Source organism: Fimicolochytrium jonesii (assembly GCF_025526975.1).
Source record: "Fimicolochytrium jonesii strain JEL569 chromosome Unknown EV422scaffold_3, whole genome shotgun sequence".
In the NCBI taxonomy this organism is placed as follows: domain Eukaryota; kingdom Fungi; phylum Chytridiomycota; class Chytridiomycetes; order Spizellomycetales; family Powellomycetaceae; genus Fimicolochytrium; species Fimicolochytrium jonesii.
The window spans coordinates 1,693,684-1,708,018 of record NW_026515670.1 but is presented as its reverse complement, the minus strand read 5'-3'; the positions used below and the strand labels follow the sequence as shown (position 1 = coordinate 1,708,018).

The following is a 14,335-nucleotide window of genomic DNA, read 5'->3' as shown; positions in this document are numbered from 1 at the left end:
CGCCCTCCCCTGCCACTACTCCCACTACATTGACCGCCGGCATGATCACCCGCGCGGACGCGCATGGGTCTCCAAGCGGCGGGTTGCGGTGTATGCGACGCCGGGGGTGTATCGCACCGAGGCCCTGGGGCCGTTGAGGAAGGTGGGGAGGGTGGGGTTGAAGAATACGATGGGGGTTGGGACTGGGGGCTGGGGAAGCCGGGCGTTTGCAAAGATGGTGGGGGATTGGGGGAAGCTGCCGAAGGCGAGGGGAATGCGGTTGCCGGGGGTGGGTGGCCAGGTGGGTGGGGATGAGGAGCGGAGGACAGTTTTGGAGGGTGAGTTCACTCGGGGATGTGGATGGCTATCTCGGGAGGTCTGTGTATTGCCGTGCGGCCAACTGTGGACTCACGATTGCTTTTATCTTGCAGCAAGCGCCAGATTGGTCCCGCCATCCCCCGACCTCCTCGACGCCCTGCACCAATACGCCGCACACACCTTCGACCCCGCCGCACCCTCCGCCCCAACCCCGCTCACCGACGCCACAATGCTCTACTCACTCGACCGCTCCGCCCTCCTCGCCCTAGGGGTGCTTACCCAAGAATATCTCCGCAGCCTCGTCCCAGGCTCCACACCCCTATCACCCGATGACGCAGCGCACGGGCCAACGTTCGCGGACGTGGCGGGGCCGGAGAGCGTCCGGCTGGACGAGATGGATAAGGAGAAAGGAAGACGCGGGTTTGCGTATGAGTATCATAAGGACAAGATGAAGTATAGGTGGTTGGGGGCGGACGAGGAGGCGGGGAGTGGTGGGGAGGATGCGGACTGGGAGGAGGTTGGGGCGGGAGACGAGATGGAAGGAGGGGATTTTACGGAAGTTGATATGGACGGGTAGAATGAGAGGCGGGGGCTCTCTGAGCAGCGTCCAGCTTGCAGGGGAGTCAACGGGACGACTTCGGCGCCCCCCGCCCCCCCCCCCCCCCCCCCCCGCCACTACCATCCTCCGCGCGCTTCTTGAAGAGCTGTGTTGTTGTTGTTGTTTGTCGCTGTCGCAAACGGAGCGTCTTTTCTCAAAATTTGGCGCACGATTGCCACACCTTTTGCAAATTTTGGAAAACTGTTCTCGCCGGGCCTTGGCGATGCCGATTTGGTTGACTATGCCGTAGGGGCAATGTGTAGGGGGATATGGGCTCGTGCGGCTCGTACAAAGCGTCCTCGCGCTCAACACGCCAAAATCAACCCAATGGAATCACCATCAACCACCACAAGAGCCCAGGGCAAAGAAGCTCACCAGCTGAAACTAACTCATAACAAGACCAAATAACTTCTATTGAGATCTAGCTCTCCCTCATCTACACACAAAACGCCCTGTACGACGTGAACGGCTTGTTTCCTCCTTTTGCCTCCAACGTCACCTCCGTCCCCGCGGCAATGAACAGCACATATCCCGTTTTCGCCTCCTGGCTGCCGCCACCCGGATACTTCACGCTCCCCTCGCCCTCCGTAACTATCAGGATACTTGGGCCGTCGATAGCCGGCACAGTCTCCTTCTCGCCTTGCGAGTCGAGTTTCGTTCGGAGGATGGAGAATTCGTCGATGGGTGGGTCGTAAAGGGTGGTGTGTTTTGTGGATTTGTAGGGGTCGCCACGGAGAATCTGGGCGTCGGCGGGGCCGTAGTTGTAGGTGAGGCAGTTGACGAGGGTGTCGACGTCTTTGAATTTCGGGGTCAGCCCTGACCGGATGACGTTGTCAGAGGCGGCCATGCATTCTACGCAGTCTGTGATGGAGTTGATTGCTTGTGAGAGGATGGGAGTTGTATGAATGCAGCAAAAATAAACATACCTCCAGATAGATACGCGTGTGGCTCGTTCGCTGCCAAAAAGATAGACTCTCCGGGGTTCAGGGTGACGTAGTTAAGCAGGAACGCACAAAAGACGCCCATGTCATCTGGAAACTGGTCGTTGAGCCTCACAACAAGCTCATATAGACCATCCTTCTTCCCTTCCGCCTTGATGCGCTTGATCAGCGCTTGGAGATGGTTCGCGATAATGCTCTGATCGCTCTCCATGAGCTGCTTGAAAAGAGCCTTGAGGGCGGCTTTGTTGTCGGCGACGTTTTCCGGCGATTTGGACACCTGAGACTCGAAGTGGGAGGCGACTTTGTCGCCGATGAGTGCCCGAAACTCGGGGAACTCTGTCAAATGCTTTTTTATGTCGGCAAGCGGTCGGAAGTTGATGAAGGCCTCAAAGGGTGTGACGGCTACCGCCTATAAGAGATTCCGCAAATAGTGAGCATGGATCACTCTTCCTTGAACAAAGGCCGCATCACCCCGCTCCCCAGATGTTCCCTACCATCTCAGGTTTATGATTGGGATCCTTATAAACGTCCGGGAACCGCTTATGCAAGTCCGCCGCCAGCGTCTTATCCGGGTGAGCCTGGATTGAAAGCGCTTTCCTGATCGACAGCACCTTGAACAGGAAAGGCAGGTCGCCGTTGTACTCCTTGTGGAGCTTTGCGCCGAGGTTTGATTCGTTCAGTAGCGATTTGAGTGGAGTGTTGCTGTCGACGGAGGCCGAGGCGCCGTTGGGGTGGGTTCCCATCCAGAACTACGATGCGGAGCACGTAGGTCAATAAACGAGTCTTTCGCAGGTCTGCATGTACGATGGGAAACATACCTCGGCATACGGCGTATCGTTCTTCACCTCGAATCCCGGGGTCGCGGACGCAAGCTTAGCGACGGTGCTCTCTGACCCGAGCTTGCCCCAGTCGTAGGACTGGCTTTTGCATGCAAGGCGGACGACGGGCTGTTGGGCGGACATGGCGCGCGAGGGTGTTTGCGTGGCTGGTTTCGAAAGGCTGAGAGATGGGGGGAGAGCGTAGGCGGCAGGCAGGAACGAGAGTTGGGTCGTTGCTGGGGTTGTTTATACCGACCGTATGGTGGTTGTGGTGGTGGTGGTGGTGGGATGCCGTGGGAACTTTCCAAAGGCGAGGCTTGAGGTGCCGCTCGTCATTGCCCTCCGTCCCCTCCGTCCGACTTCCCTTTGCCACGCGTTCTCCATTCAATTATTTCGTCATCACCTGTGTACTGTACAAAGACTAAACCCATGCATGATGCCACCCATAGGGCTTGCTTTTGAGGGTGCTTCGTTTCGAGACGTTGTGCCGTTCCGTCTCGTTTGCCTTGACTTGAATCAAGCAAGGGTTGTCGAACCATCCCGCCCCCGCATGTTCTGTTGTAACGGCCAACATCCAAAAACGAAACGGAATCAGGTCCACTGGAAATACCAACACTGGGACAATATGAGACGCAGGTCAGAAGGACATAATTATGAACATGGTAGGGAGGTGTGTCTATACATGCGGATTTTGAATGGTTCGTCGGTGGGCGGAAAGAGGGAGGATGCGCGGGTGGGTGAGCGATGAGGGGATCGTCTTTTTGGTTGCCTTTCATCCTGATATTTGTGCCAGATTATCCGCATCCGGTCCGGTGCTTGGGCATGCCGAGCACTGCAGAGCGCAGCTCAATTTCGCTCATTTCTCAGTATTCCCTGGGGTCCTTCTCTTGCCCCCCGCTCCCATTCCCTACCCCTACCCCAGTCCCCCCTCATCACATTACGACCATTCATCTACTTCTTCGGCTTCGGCCCACCCACCGGCTGCCCAATATCCTTCCCCCTCAGCTTAACACCCAGCACGCGCTCCATCTTGCCGAGGATCTGCTGGTTGGGGTTGGCCGCGCGGCCGGTCTCGTACTCGTTGATGATGGTGGCTTTCTCGTTGATCTTTGTGGCCAGGTCCTTTTGCGTGAGGTTCTTGGCTTGGCGTGCTTGTTGGATCGCTTTGGCGAGGCCGAGGCCCACGCGTTCTACTGTGAAGTCCTGGAGAGAAGAGGGAGAGTGGTTGATTAGAAACTTTGACGAAGAAGTGGATATGGAGGCGACACCGAGTCTCTCCGGCATTCATGGCTTGCGCCGTAATCCTGAAGCAATCTCCTGACTCCAGGACCCATCCCTCGACCACTCCTTAAGCACCGGTCTCGCTACCGCTCGATAAAAGTTCGCCGCACCCGCACATGGCGATCGCCCGCAACCCCCACCCTCAACCTTCAGATCATTCGGCTCACAAATCCCCCACCCAACCACCCTCTTCTCGAACCCTTACCTCAGTCTCGTTATCAATCTTCGCAGCCTTTCCAGCATCAATGCCCGCCTTATTCAAGTTGACCGGTGTGCCCTTCTTTTCCGAAGTAACGGTCCCGCCTGTTCGCAGGGCGGAGTTGACGGCGGAGGTGGATTTGAGGGCCTTGGAGGTTTCTGGCCGCTTGCGGATCACGGTGACGTCGTCCCAGGAGCTCATTTTTGTGGTGAAAAGGTTTGGGGGTGAGTTGAAAGAGAGTGGGGTGTTTGTTGTGTCTGCGAGGGGGTGGATAGAGCGATGATCTATGCTGTGTTTGTGTGTGCAAGTTGCGGTGATGCCTGGTTGCGAGGCTGCGAAATAGATTACGGATGCCCGTGGAATGCGCAAAACACCGCGGTAACCCTAACACCTCGCAGCAGAATATCTGGCCAATCAACGCGCCTCCATGCAGACAGCACATCTAGCCAGCCAGCCAATCACACCCCTCTGAGTGAAATGCAGTTCCAAGTTTCTGGCCAGCCAATCACGTACAGTACAGCAACGTCTGACATAACTGCTGATGATCAGAGTTTTTGGAACCCGGTACACCCACGTCTCGGTTCTCGGCTTGCGGTCCACCGATCTGCCCGACGAGCCCCTGTGAAGCCATTTCGACTTTTTCTGCTGTGGAACCTTTGGAAACTCGCAAAATTTGCCACCTGTCCTCAGCTTTTTTGTGTCGGCGCTGTCCGGGAACTGGCAACCACCAGCGGATAGATATCACGGTCCTGCGGGTGCCGGGCCGGTGCAGGATCTCGGCTTTTTGCTTTGACGAGGTGAGCTCTGTCGTCTGCTCAGGTCCTCCCCATTCCACTCCATTCGCTCTCCATCCCCCTGTCGCGGACATATATATATATAGATAGATAGCAGCGTGAGTCCCACGCTTGCTGGGGTCCCTCCATAGAGCTTGAAATAATCCGGCGTCCATATTTACGACCAACCGGCGCCCTCTTTCGTTCGTCTTTCATTCGTTTTCTCGCCACTTCACACCTCCTGGCACACCTACGCAGAAAGATCATTGACATTATGTGTGGCATAGGAAAGCACGCTCACGGCCATAGCCCCGAGCCCCATTCCCACGGGCATAACCACCACGGCCACCACCATCACCACCAGGACCCACACGACATGACAGGCTCCAACGAAACCGCTTTACAAGGCGTCCTTCTCGACGCCCTGACACCTTACCTCCCGCCCTACATCCTCACCCTCCTCTCCGACAAATACATCCTCGCCTTCACCATCTCGCTGATCGCATCCATGGGCACCTTTCTCGGCGGCATCATCGTATGTGTCCTCGCCAAAGCGACAGGCGCGGACCCGCGGTCGAAAGCGACGGCGAAATTGATGGGTGTGCTGGAGGCGTTCAGTGCCGGTGTGATGATGTATATCACCTGCTTTGATCTGATACCTGAGGCGGTGGAGAGTATTGGGAGTCGGGAGGCGATGTTCTGGTTTTTTGGGGGGGTCGCGGTGTTTGGGGTCCTGGAGGAGGTTATCATGCCTTCGCATGACCATGATGAGGAGGATGGACATGATCATGAGCATGAGAAGACGGTGAAGGGTTCGCCGAAGGGGAAGAAAGGTGGGAAGAACAACGTCAACAGCAAGGGCGAGAAAACCGACTCTTCAACAACGACAACAACCGCAGAACCAGCTCTATCAGCAAAAGAGCGCCGCGACCTCCTCCGTTCCTCCCTCATCACCTTTGTCGCGCTCGCCATGCACAACCTCCCCGAAGGCCTCGGCGTCTACCTCGCGGCCCTCTCCGACCTCCGCCTCGGCACCCAACTCGCAGTCGCGATCCTCATTCACAACATTCCGGAAGGCATGGCCGTCGCCGTGCCCCTCTACGCCGCAACAGGCAACACCACCTCCGTGCTGTGGTGGACGTTGCTCAACGGGCTGGCGGAACCGTTGGGCGTTGTGGCGGGGGGTTGGTTGTTGCATGGTTACTTGTCCCCTCAGCTGCTGAGTAGGTGTTTGGCGGGAGTGGGCGGGATCATGGCGTGTATATCGATTCATGAGCTGCAGCCGACGGCGATTAGGTATTCGGGGAAAACGATTGCGACTAGCGCGTTCTTTGGAGGCATGGTGGTGTGCTTTGGGGCGTTGGAGGCGGTTAACGAGTGGTTTGGCGGGCATGCGCATTGATTCGGTATCTGCCGTTCGATCGATACCTTCCGATTTGATATAGACACTCTCTCTTCACACCTTTTTGTACAATATACACGTTTTGAATGGATTATTTTGAGACTAAATACACCACTGAGGAATGCATGCAATGGAACGGCTAGGTTTACGGCAAATGCAGAATGTACTGTATTATCAAAGAGACAGACGCATGGAGAAATCAAGTACAGATGACGACTGGACAGCAATATACACCCGCTCAAGTGTACGCGTACTTGGGACCACCTCCACCCTCCGGAACTGTTTGCAACCGAAAAGGCTGGTGAGGTTTCCATTCCAAACATAATTCACAAACGACGCAGAGCAGAACGAACCTGTCCAATCAATGTTCTGGCTTGGATCCTTGATATCGCACGTCTTGCAGTGGATGCAGTTCTGGGCGTTGATCTGGAACCGTTTCTGGCCGGGGTTGGCTTCGTCGTCTAGGTATTCGTACACTCCAGCTGGAGAACGGATCAAGCATTTGTCAGCTGCTAGACTCGGCTATATCAACGCAGTGGCAAATAAACCCGCATACCTGGACAGAACTTCTGTTCAGGCCCCCCAAACACCGGATAATTCTTCTCCAACTGATCCGCAGGCCCCCGCTGCAACCTCAGATGCACCGGCTGGTTCTCCTCATGGTTCGTCCCGGTCCTGCTCACGCTCTCCAGCAGGTCAAAGCTAATCACGCCGTCCGGTTTCGGGTACTCGATGGGCTTCACATCCTTCAACGGCTTCAGGGTCGCCCAGTCCGGTTTCGGGTGGTTGAACGTCCAGGGCGTACGGCCTTTGAGGATGAGGGTGTCGAGGCCGGAGTATGCGATTCCGCCCCAGAGACCTAGGGGGTTGTGGAAGGAGGGGCGGACGTTGCGGACTTCTTTAAGTTCTTTGTAAACCCAGGAGTTTTGGATGGAGGTTTCGTAGGAGTCGAGGGTGAGTGGGCCGGGCTTTTCTTCGGAGAGGGCTTCGAAGGCGGCGTCTGCGGCGAGCATGCCTGATGGGGTTGAATGCGAGTTAGAGGCGTTGTTCCACCATGCATCGCGTTGCGAATCGAGTAAGAACATACCACTCTTCATAGCAGTGTGCGTCCCCTTGATTTTGGGCACGTTCAAGAACCCAGCGGTACATCCAATCAAAGCACCACCAGGGAAGACGAGCTTCGGTATACTCTGTAGCCCTCCCTCATTCAACGCACGTGCACCGTAACTGAGCACCTTCCCACCCTCGAGGTACTTTCGAATTGCCGGGTGCTGCTTATACCGCTGGAACTCCTTGTATGGGCTCAGAGTTGGGTTCTCGTAGTCGAGAGCGACAACGAGGCCGAGGGCAATTTTGTTGTCCTCGAAGTGGTAGAGGAAGGAACCCCCGTAGGTTTTGTAGTCCATGGGCCAGCCGAGGGTGTGGACAATAAGGCCGGGTTCGAACTTTTCGTCGGGTACTTCCCAGACCTAGTGAGAGGTATTCGCGTCAGTCTTCGATTGATGCCATCTTTGACAGAAACACACGCGCGCGCAACACACCTCCTTAACACCCAACGCATACGTCTGTGGCTGAGAGTTCTTGCGCAGATCAAACTTCTTTGCCACCTTCTTTGTCAAATGTCCATGGCAACCCTCCGCGAACAATGTGACCTTTGCGTGGATCTCCATTCCACGCTCAAAGTTGTCCTTTGGCCGACCGTCCTTGCCAATACCAACATCGTTCGTCGCGATTCCTTTCACTGAGCCGTCTTCGTTGTACAGGACCTGCGCAGAACGGAGAAAGATATCAACTTGTGTGATCTTTATGATGTCAATGCATTTCAGTCGGTCCCTACCTCGCTAGCAGCAAAGCTCGGGTAAACATCCACGCCCAACTCCTCAGCCTGTTCGCCCAGCCACCTCGTGAAATTCGACAGCGATACAATATAGTTCCCCTTATTGTTCATCTGCGGCGGATGCGGAATCGGAATCGAGTTGTTCTCGGTCAAAAACAGCATCCGGTCCTTCTTCGCCTCCGTAATCAACGGGGCGCCTTTCTCCTTCCAATCTGGGATCAGCTCATTCAGCGCCCGGGGTTCAATCACTGCGCCAGAAAGGATATGCGACCCGATTTCGCTGCCCTTTTCGACTAACAGCACGTTCAGTTCTTTGCCTTCAGCGGCTGCGCGCTGCTTTAGGCGGATGGCGGCGCTGAGACCCGCGGGCCCGCCACCGACGATGCATACATCAACTTCTTCGGCTACTCGTTCGGCATTGAGGACGGCGAGGGTTTCGTCGTCGAGAGCGGAGGCGCGGCGGGGGCGGAGGGTGCCGGAGAATGAGCGGGCGACGACGGGATATTGTGGGGAGAAGCGGACGGGGATGAAGAAGGCCTGCCTGCTCATCAGGCGTGGCCGGGCGGAGCAGAGGCGTGCGAGGACCATGGTGTAAGGGAGCGTGGGCTAGGGCGTGTGCTATGGGGTATGTGGGGGTGATGCCAAGGGGTTTTTGCACGAAAAGTCGTGGGAAAACAAGGCACGCACTGCCAAGATCCCTGGGGTTATTCCGGTACTAAGATGGCGGAAGTATTCAGAGTCTGAGGAGCTCAGTCAGTACGCTCCAAGGAGGGAGTAACAACAGCCTCGTGAGGAAAAGCGGAAACAGGGCACACTGGCAAGCGGGGCGCAGAACCGAGAGTTTGCAAGCTTGCACGCACTGTACCTGCTGACCCTGTAACTTGTCCTTCGTCCGCGAGCGAGGTCTGAGCGAGGTTGCTATCTGACCACTCTGACCAGGGGAAGAACACCGCGACTCGGGACAACCCGGCGCGCATCTTAGGGTTAGGGTTACGGTGATGAACACTCCTCATCACGGCAACCACCAACTTACATACAATGGTCAACCTTGCCCTAAAACCCGAGCCGTCCAGCGGCGACGGTTGGGTTCTCGACGCAGCACTCGCAGCGGCACTCGGAGGCGCAACAACGCAGCTTCCAACGGGTCCTCGAACGGGAACGGCGGCGGCGGCGGGAGTGGGAGTGGCAATGGCGGGGAGAATGGCGACCGCGGCGACGATGGCGGCGGCGACGGCGGGGAGAGTGGCGCAAACGGCGACGGCGACGGCGATGGCGAGGATGGCAACGGTGGCGGCGAGAGTGGCAACGGCGGGAATGGCAACAACGGCGGCTCGAACTTCAGAGTCGGCGGTTGCATCAAAATGTCCATCTCCACCTCCAACACCGAATATGTCGACGAAGACCATATCCGAAACCGTCTTCGCCCACATCGAGACCGAGTTCAGTATATGAAGGAGGTAGAAGTCCACCTCGACCTCGATCTTGAAGAAGGCGACTTTGAGTACGGCTATGAAGGCGGCAATGACAACGACAACGACGGCGACTACGAAGACGACGACGAAGGCGTTGGTGGGAAAAGGCAAAGGGGGAACGTAAAGGAAAAAGAAAAGACTTCGAAGCGCAGGAAGATCCCCTCGGGCCCCGCTATCCCAGAGATGGAAGCCAGTGTTCTCTTTTCCCGTAAAATGCGTGAATACCTCTGCAACAAGGTAGTACGTGCCGATGAGAACAACGTTTGGATCTTCGACGACGTAGCATTGTGCGAGCTGGCTGCTAAGAAGACGAATGCTGACTGCACAAACTCGAGCATTGAGGGTTTGGACGACATTGAAAGTGGGAGGGAGCCGTCAATTGGAGTGGACATGGAAGGGAAGCCGTTGTTCATGTCCCTCCCTGGAATCACTGGGCTGGGGTGGCAGGCGGACTTCGTGAAGGCGGCCAGGAAGGTGGTGAAGAATAGGAAGGAGGAGGATTTCGAGAAGCTGTCAAAGGATGTTTGACATCACCAGCAGCCAACGGATGCCATCGATGTCACCAGCAAAAAAGCCACCATGCACCTCGGTGTGTGGCAGACTATGTCTGGGGACATTATGACTGCACACGAATGCACCGAAACCGGCCCTGCCCAGTGCAACACCTACCACTCCCTCCGCGATCCCGGCGTCGGACGCATCAACTGGCTCCTAGGTGAGGCTCTTCGCCTTACTGACCCCATTGCCCATTACCGTCCCACGCAAACGATGACCCACCTTCGGCCGGATTTGAAGCACTTCTGGGCCGGTACGCGGGCCCCCCCAAGTGAATATTCGCCATGAATGTTCTGGTAGCCAACCACCAAATTGCACCCCATCATGACAAATGCGACATTCCTTACGGCTGGGCAACCATGAGCTGCTTTGGGACTTGGGACGAAAGGTGGAAGATTTTGCCTTCCCGATCTCGGTATCATGCTGCCACATGGCCCTGGAGATATTTTGCTCATTCGCACTCAGGCTCTTGAGCACTTTGTGGAGACGTGGGCGACAGACCCTGCCGACACACAGTAAGCATTCTTGCAGTTTACTCATCAAAAGGTGTTTGAGCTCGGGTTGGAAGGTTTCAAGAACTTTCACAACAACCAGGAGTTGGACGGAAAGCTCGCTGAGAAGATGGTCAGCATTCGTTTGCCACACGTCTCTCCGTGTGCAAAGGGAATGGTCATCATATAAAGGTGGACGATAAGGATGTGGAGTTGGAGAAGAAGGAGGGCAAGAAGTGGTTGGCGGATAAGGAAAGGAAGCGCCGGAAGATGAAGCTGGAGGTGAAGACGGAGGAGGACATGAAGATGGAGGACACGATGAAGATGGAGGAGGACATGAAGACGGAGGAGATGATGAAGATGGAGGAGATGATGAAGATGGAGGTTGACCGAGGTTGAACCGTAACGTGTTTGACATACTGCTAATACTCGTTGCATGAGGAGTACTTCTGCAGGCCACGAACGTCGATGTTGTGCGGTAGACGCGAACCGTAACGTGTTTGACATACTGCTAATACTCGTTGCATGAGGAGTACTTCCGCAGGCCACGAACGTCGATGTTGTGCGGTAGACGCGAACCGTAACGTGTTTGACATACTGCTAATACTCGTTGCATGAGGAGTACTTCCGCAGGCCACGAACGTCGATGTTGTGCGGCAGACGCGAGCTCCTAGTCGCGACGGGTTAGGGTTGTGATTGGTTGGGGTTGCGTGCGAGTCATGCGCCTCAGAGTAGAAAAGACCAGCGACGGCGCCCCCATTCTCCTTACCTTTTTCTATGGACAACGTTGTATAGACGGCGTCGTATCCTCATCTTCTGACATCATCCCCGCGGTGGTGATATCGGCCCCTGTGACCCCAGGCAACGGTCGTCGGCGGTTGGTGACCGTTTTGAAGAACGATCGTGCGCAGGGGACGGATTGATTGTGTCGTCGCTCGTCCGCTTTGCTCTGATATACTCTAAATATATAGCGAAGGGAGAGAAAAGCCGCCATGCATCAGTGGTTCGTCAAAGTAAGAATTTGTCGTCAGCGATTACTCACCCATAACAGAAAAACCCAAAAATAGCTGTCAGCATCGTAGGCATGCAGAAGATCCAGGAGCCCCCCACCAGCACCGAGTACGGGAGGAAGCTTTGTATCTCGACTCGAAACAAACCAAACGCGCAAAGAACGATGCCGTACACGATTGCCAGTGAAAATAAGGTCGATAGCGTTATCATGGCCTGGATAGTGCGAGCTAGAGATTAGTGGAAACCTAGGAACCAGCAGGGGTTGGTGATTCTTACACTGGTGATAGCCCTCCGGAACTCTGCCTCGGACACACTCTTGGGACTCTCCGGGTGCATATCGGCCATGGAGCTCATATCTTTCGCCGTCTCTCTCAGCGCCTTCACAAGATGCCATCCAAAATACGCCAAAGCGGTGGCCGTGAGAACACAGCATATCGTCCATGTCCAGAAATGCGCGCTATGCAGTGCTCGCGAGAGGTCGGGACGGAGGATGTCGCGTGCGTACCCGTCGAGAGTCGCGAAAACGGGAATGAGGATGGTGGGGAGGGCGACGAGAACGATAAGTATGTAGTTGAGCACCCGCGGCGAAGGGAGGTGCACTAGGACGGTGGTGCTGCCGACGAGGCGTTGACGAGGCGTTGCGTAAACACTGGAATTCCCGAGAGCGAGAAAGCCTGTCAGGACGTTTCCGAGGGTGCAGGAGTTTTCCCAAGCACTGCATACGTACACACCAACCGCCCAGATTACTCCGCTATCCAGTATCAGAACGAAAGGAAAAACTTGCTGCAAACAAAGACACACGATTAGCGAGTTCCCTCTGCGCAGCCCTATGCAAGCTAATAAACTTACGAAAAACTCATTCGCCGCCTCGCTCCCGAACCCCCGTCCCCGTGCCGCCAAAATGACCGTCGTATAAATCCCCCTTCCCAACATCCCCAACGTCGCAAACGCCAGAAACCCCTCCCCAGCCCGCGGCCGTAGCACACCCTCCTCAATCTCGAATATCCGGTGTCCGCGCGCCCACACAGGCAGGACTTTGCCATACAGCGCGAAGAGGCCCATGGCGACGAGGGTGAAGCCCCAAATGGAGTGAAAGATGTAGAAGGTTTGCCATATTCGTTCCCCAGAACAGTCGTGGATGTGGAAGCGCCAGTCACACCAGTTGGGGTTGAACCACTGTTGGGATGACCGGTTAACTTCGCCGTTGCGACCTTGGCAATTCGACCTGCCACATGACTTACCCCGTCGATAATTTCCGCCCGTCGTTGAGCCAACGAGTCCTCCATGGGTGGTGTCTTTGTTTCCACGTAGTCGGCTGTAGACTTTACTTCCGCAAGGCGTTGAACAAACCGTCCCGCAGACACACGGAGTTTCCTAAGCTCAGGTACCTCCGGAAGCGGGCCTCCTTATATTGTCCCCGCTCCCTCATATTGTTGGCCACTCCAACCAACTCGTGAATAAGGCCATAGAAACCAAGTTGGCGGGTAGGGTAAGCAGAATCGGACCTCCTTATATTGTCCCCGGTTCCTGACGGAGGTCCCTGACCTCCTATTGTTGGTCACCTCAACCCGCTCACAACGGCCTGAATAGGGCAGTGGTCGGGTGATGCGGGTGTCGCTAATTTCGGATACAGGAGTACGAGGGCTTGTCGACTATGGGACAGACATGCCGCGACCTTTGCAATAGGCGTGCAACAATAGGGCCTAGAAGCAGGGCCCTCATTTCTATGGATGATATCTATGGATGAACTCCGTGCCTCAGTGTTGAACGCAACATAGGCAACATGATGGTGGATTATAGTCCATACTTAGCGGGAACTTTTCCAAAGAAGCTATCGTACGAGCCAAATGCCGTAGCCCAGAGGTTTTCAATTGGGTTGAGATCGGGGCTCTGCGCTGGCCACGGCATGATGTTGATGCCATGCTCCGCAAAGAATTGGCGCGTTTCGGCAGGAGTGTGGATAGGGCCGTTGTCCTGCATGAAAAGGAGGTTGGGAACAAAAATCTCAAGGTTTTGCCACATTGGCAAAAGATGAGCGGTTAAATGCTGAACGTAAGCAGTGGAATTGATACCCCTACCGCGAACTTGGCCCTCACGCTGAACCGGCTGGACCTGCGTCAACGGACCAACAGCGTTTCCAATAAATGCTCCCCAATACATAAATGTTTTGCGTCCGCTACGTCGAGTGCCTCTGATACAGTCAGGGTGAAAACGTTCAGTTCGCAGACGCCAACATCGCATTTTGGGAACCCAGCCAATATCAAAAGACGTCTCATCCGTCCACACAACCCGTGACCAATCCGCAACTGTCCAGTGCTGATGTTCCAACGCAAACGCAAGGCGTGCTGCTTTGTGCTCGTCAGACAAAAACGGCTTGTGGATTTTGAAGCGGGAGGCAAATGGAGGAGTTTGTGAAGGTAACGACGCACTGTCTTTTCGCATGCCGTGATACCTGTAAGAGTGATGAATTCCAACCGAATTTGTTTTAGTGTCTTTTCTCGTGTCTGACTATCTGAGAGAACAAGTCTGCGGAACTCCTCCAAGTCACCGTCCTCTGGTTGATACTTAGCTGGTCTTCCCGGTGGCTTTTTTGACTGATAGGACGTTGGGCTGTCCGCAGATTCAGCAGCAAACTTCTTGATAGTATACTGAACAGTCCT

At 55.4% G+C, this 14,335-nt stretch overlaps 7 protein-coding genes across 7 annotated transcripts; 2 read left to right on the top strand and 5 right to left on the bottom strand.

Moving 5' to 3' along the window:
• Positions 1-1,008: 1,008 nt before the first annotated feature.
• Positions 1,009-3,065, bottom strand: EV422DRAFT_518332 (mannose-6-phosphate isomerase). The gene is made up of 4 exons (XM_053069521.1): positions 2,655-3,065; positions 2,331-2,585; positions 1,822-2,245; positions 1,009-1,756 (listed from the first exon to the last, which is right to left on the bottom strand). Exons 1-4 carry the CDS (start codon positions 2,796-2,798, stop codon positions 1,332-1,334), a joined length of 1,248 nt encoding a protein of 415 aa, XP_052929010.1. The 5' UTR covers positions 2,799-3,065; the 3' UTR covers positions 1,009-1,331.
• EV422DRAFT_254684 (uncharacterized protein) lies at positions 2,652-3,115 on the top strand. The gene has a single exon (XM_053065754.1). The coding sequence runs from the start codon at positions 2,843-2,845 to the stop codon at positions 3,077-3,079; it is 237 nt and encodes a 78-aa protein (XP_052929009.1). The 5' UTR covers positions 2,652-2,842; the 3' UTR covers positions 3,080-3,115.
• A 70-nt stretch (positions 3,116-3,185) lies between these two features.
• Positions 3,186-4,556, bottom strand: EV422DRAFT_518330 (uncharacterized protein). The gene is made up of 2 exons (XM_053069520.1): positions 4,141-4,556; positions 3,186-3,857 (listed from the first exon to the last, which is right to left on the bottom strand). Exons 1-2 carry the CDS (start codon positions 4,333-4,335, stop codon positions 3,606-3,608), a joined length of 447 nt encoding a protein of 148 aa, XP_052929008.1. The 5' UTR covers positions 4,336-4,556; the 3' UTR covers positions 3,186-3,605.
• A 238-nt stretch (positions 4,557-4,794) lies between these two features.
• EV422DRAFT_518328 (ZIP zinc transporter-domain-containing protein) lies at positions 4,795-6,408 on the top strand. Its single transcript, XM_053069519.1, has 2 exons — positions 4,795-4,931; positions 5,195-6,408. The coding sequence occupies exon 2, from the start codon at positions 5,284-5,286 to the stop codon at positions 6,307-6,309; it is 1,026 nt and encodes a 341-aa protein (XP_052929007.1). The 5' UTR covers positions 4,795-4,931; positions 5,195-5,283; the 3' UTR covers positions 6,310-6,408.
• EV422DRAFT_584182 (uncharacterized protein) lies at positions 6,359-9,061 on the bottom strand. Its single transcript, XM_053073428.1, has 6 exons — positions 8,147-9,061; positions 7,851-8,075; positions 7,397-7,778; positions 6,866-7,324; positions 6,663-6,791; positions 6,359-6,588 (listed from the first exon to the last, which is right to left on the bottom strand). The coding sequence occupies exons 1-6, from the start codon at positions 8,732-8,734 to the stop codon at positions 6,548-6,550; spliced, it is 1,824 nt and encodes a 607-aa protein (XP_052929006.1). The 5' UTR covers positions 8,735-9,061; the 3' UTR covers positions 6,359-6,547.
• A 1,176-nt stretch (positions 9,062-10,237) lies between these two features.
• On the bottom strand, positions 10,238-11,277 carry EV422DRAFT_254553 (uncharacterized protein). The gene has a single exon (XM_053065753.1). The coding sequence runs from the start codon at positions 11,080-11,082 to the stop codon at positions 10,330-10,332; it is 753 nt and encodes a 250-aa protein (XP_052929005.1). The 5' UTR covers positions 11,083-11,277; the 3' UTR covers positions 10,238-10,329.
• Positions 11,261-13,215, bottom strand: EV422DRAFT_254476 (uncharacterized protein). Its single transcript, XM_053065752.1, has 6 exons — positions 12,917-13,215; positions 12,525-12,851; positions 12,403-12,458; positions 11,952-12,324; positions 11,707-11,888; positions 11,261-11,623 (listed from the first exon to the last, which is right to left on the bottom strand). The coding sequence occupies exons 1-6, from the start codon at positions 12,959-12,961 to the stop codon at positions 11,440-11,442; spliced, it is 1,167 nt and encodes a 388-aa protein (XP_052929004.1). The 5' UTR covers positions 12,962-13,215; the 3' UTR covers positions 11,261-11,439.
• Positions 13,216-14,335: the final 1,120 nt, after the last annotated feature.

Coding starts and splice junctions, on each gene's coding strand:
- EV422DRAFT_518332 (XM_053069521.1), bottom strand. CDS start 2,798: ATGTCCGCCCAACAGCCCGTCGTCCGCCTTGCATGCAAAAGCCAGTCC. Junction 2,586..2,654: donor ACGATACGCCGTATGCCGAG/GTATGTTTCCCA, acceptor TCCGCATCGTAG/TTCTGGATGGGAACCCACCC. Junction 1,757..1,821: donor ACACGCGTATCTATCTGGAG/GTATGTTTATTT, acceptor ACTCCATCACAG/ACTGCGTAGAATGCATGGCC.
- EV422DRAFT_254684 (XM_053065754.1), top strand. CDS start 2,843: ATGGGGGGAGAGCGTAGGCGGCAGGCAGGAACGAGAGTTGGGTCGTTG.
- EV422DRAFT_518330 (XM_053069520.1), bottom strand. CDS start 4,335: ATGAGCTCCTGGGACGACGTCACCGTGATCCGCAAGCGGCCAGAAACC. Junction 3,858..4,140: donor AGATTGATAACGAGACTGAG/GTAAGGGTTCGA, acceptor TCTTCTCTCCAG/GACTTCACAGTAGAACGCGT.
- EV422DRAFT_518328 (XM_053069519.1), top strand. CDS start 5,284: ATGACAGGCTCCAACGAAACCGCTTTACAAGGCGTCCTTCTCGACGCC.
- EV422DRAFT_584182 (XM_053073428.1), bottom strand. CDS start 8,734: ATGGTCCTCGCACGCCTCTGCTCCGCCCGGCCACGCCTGATGAGCAGG. Junction 8,076..8,146: donor CGAGCTTTGCTGCTAGCGAG/GTAGGGACCGAC, acceptor CGTTCTGCGCAG/GTCCTGTACAACGAAGACGG. Junction 7,779..7,850: donor ATGCGTTGGGTGTTAAGGAG/GTGTGTTGCGCG, acceptor ACCTCTCACTAG/GTCTGGGAAGTACCCGACGA.
- EV422DRAFT_254553 (XM_053065753.1), bottom strand. CDS start 11,082: ATGTCAAACACGTTACGGTTCAACCTCGGTCAACCTCCATCTTCATCA.
- EV422DRAFT_254476 (XM_053065752.1), bottom strand. CDS start 12,961: ATGGAGGACTCGTTGGCTCAACGACGGGCGGAAATTATCGACGGG. Junction 12,852..12,916: donor GGGCGGAAATTATCGACGGG/GTAAGTCATGTG, acceptor TCATCCCAACAG/TGGTTCAACCCCAACTGGTG. Junction 11,889..11,951: donor TCCGGAGGGCTATCACCAGT/GTAAGAATCACC, acceptor CGCACTATCCAG/GCCATGATAACGCTATCGAC.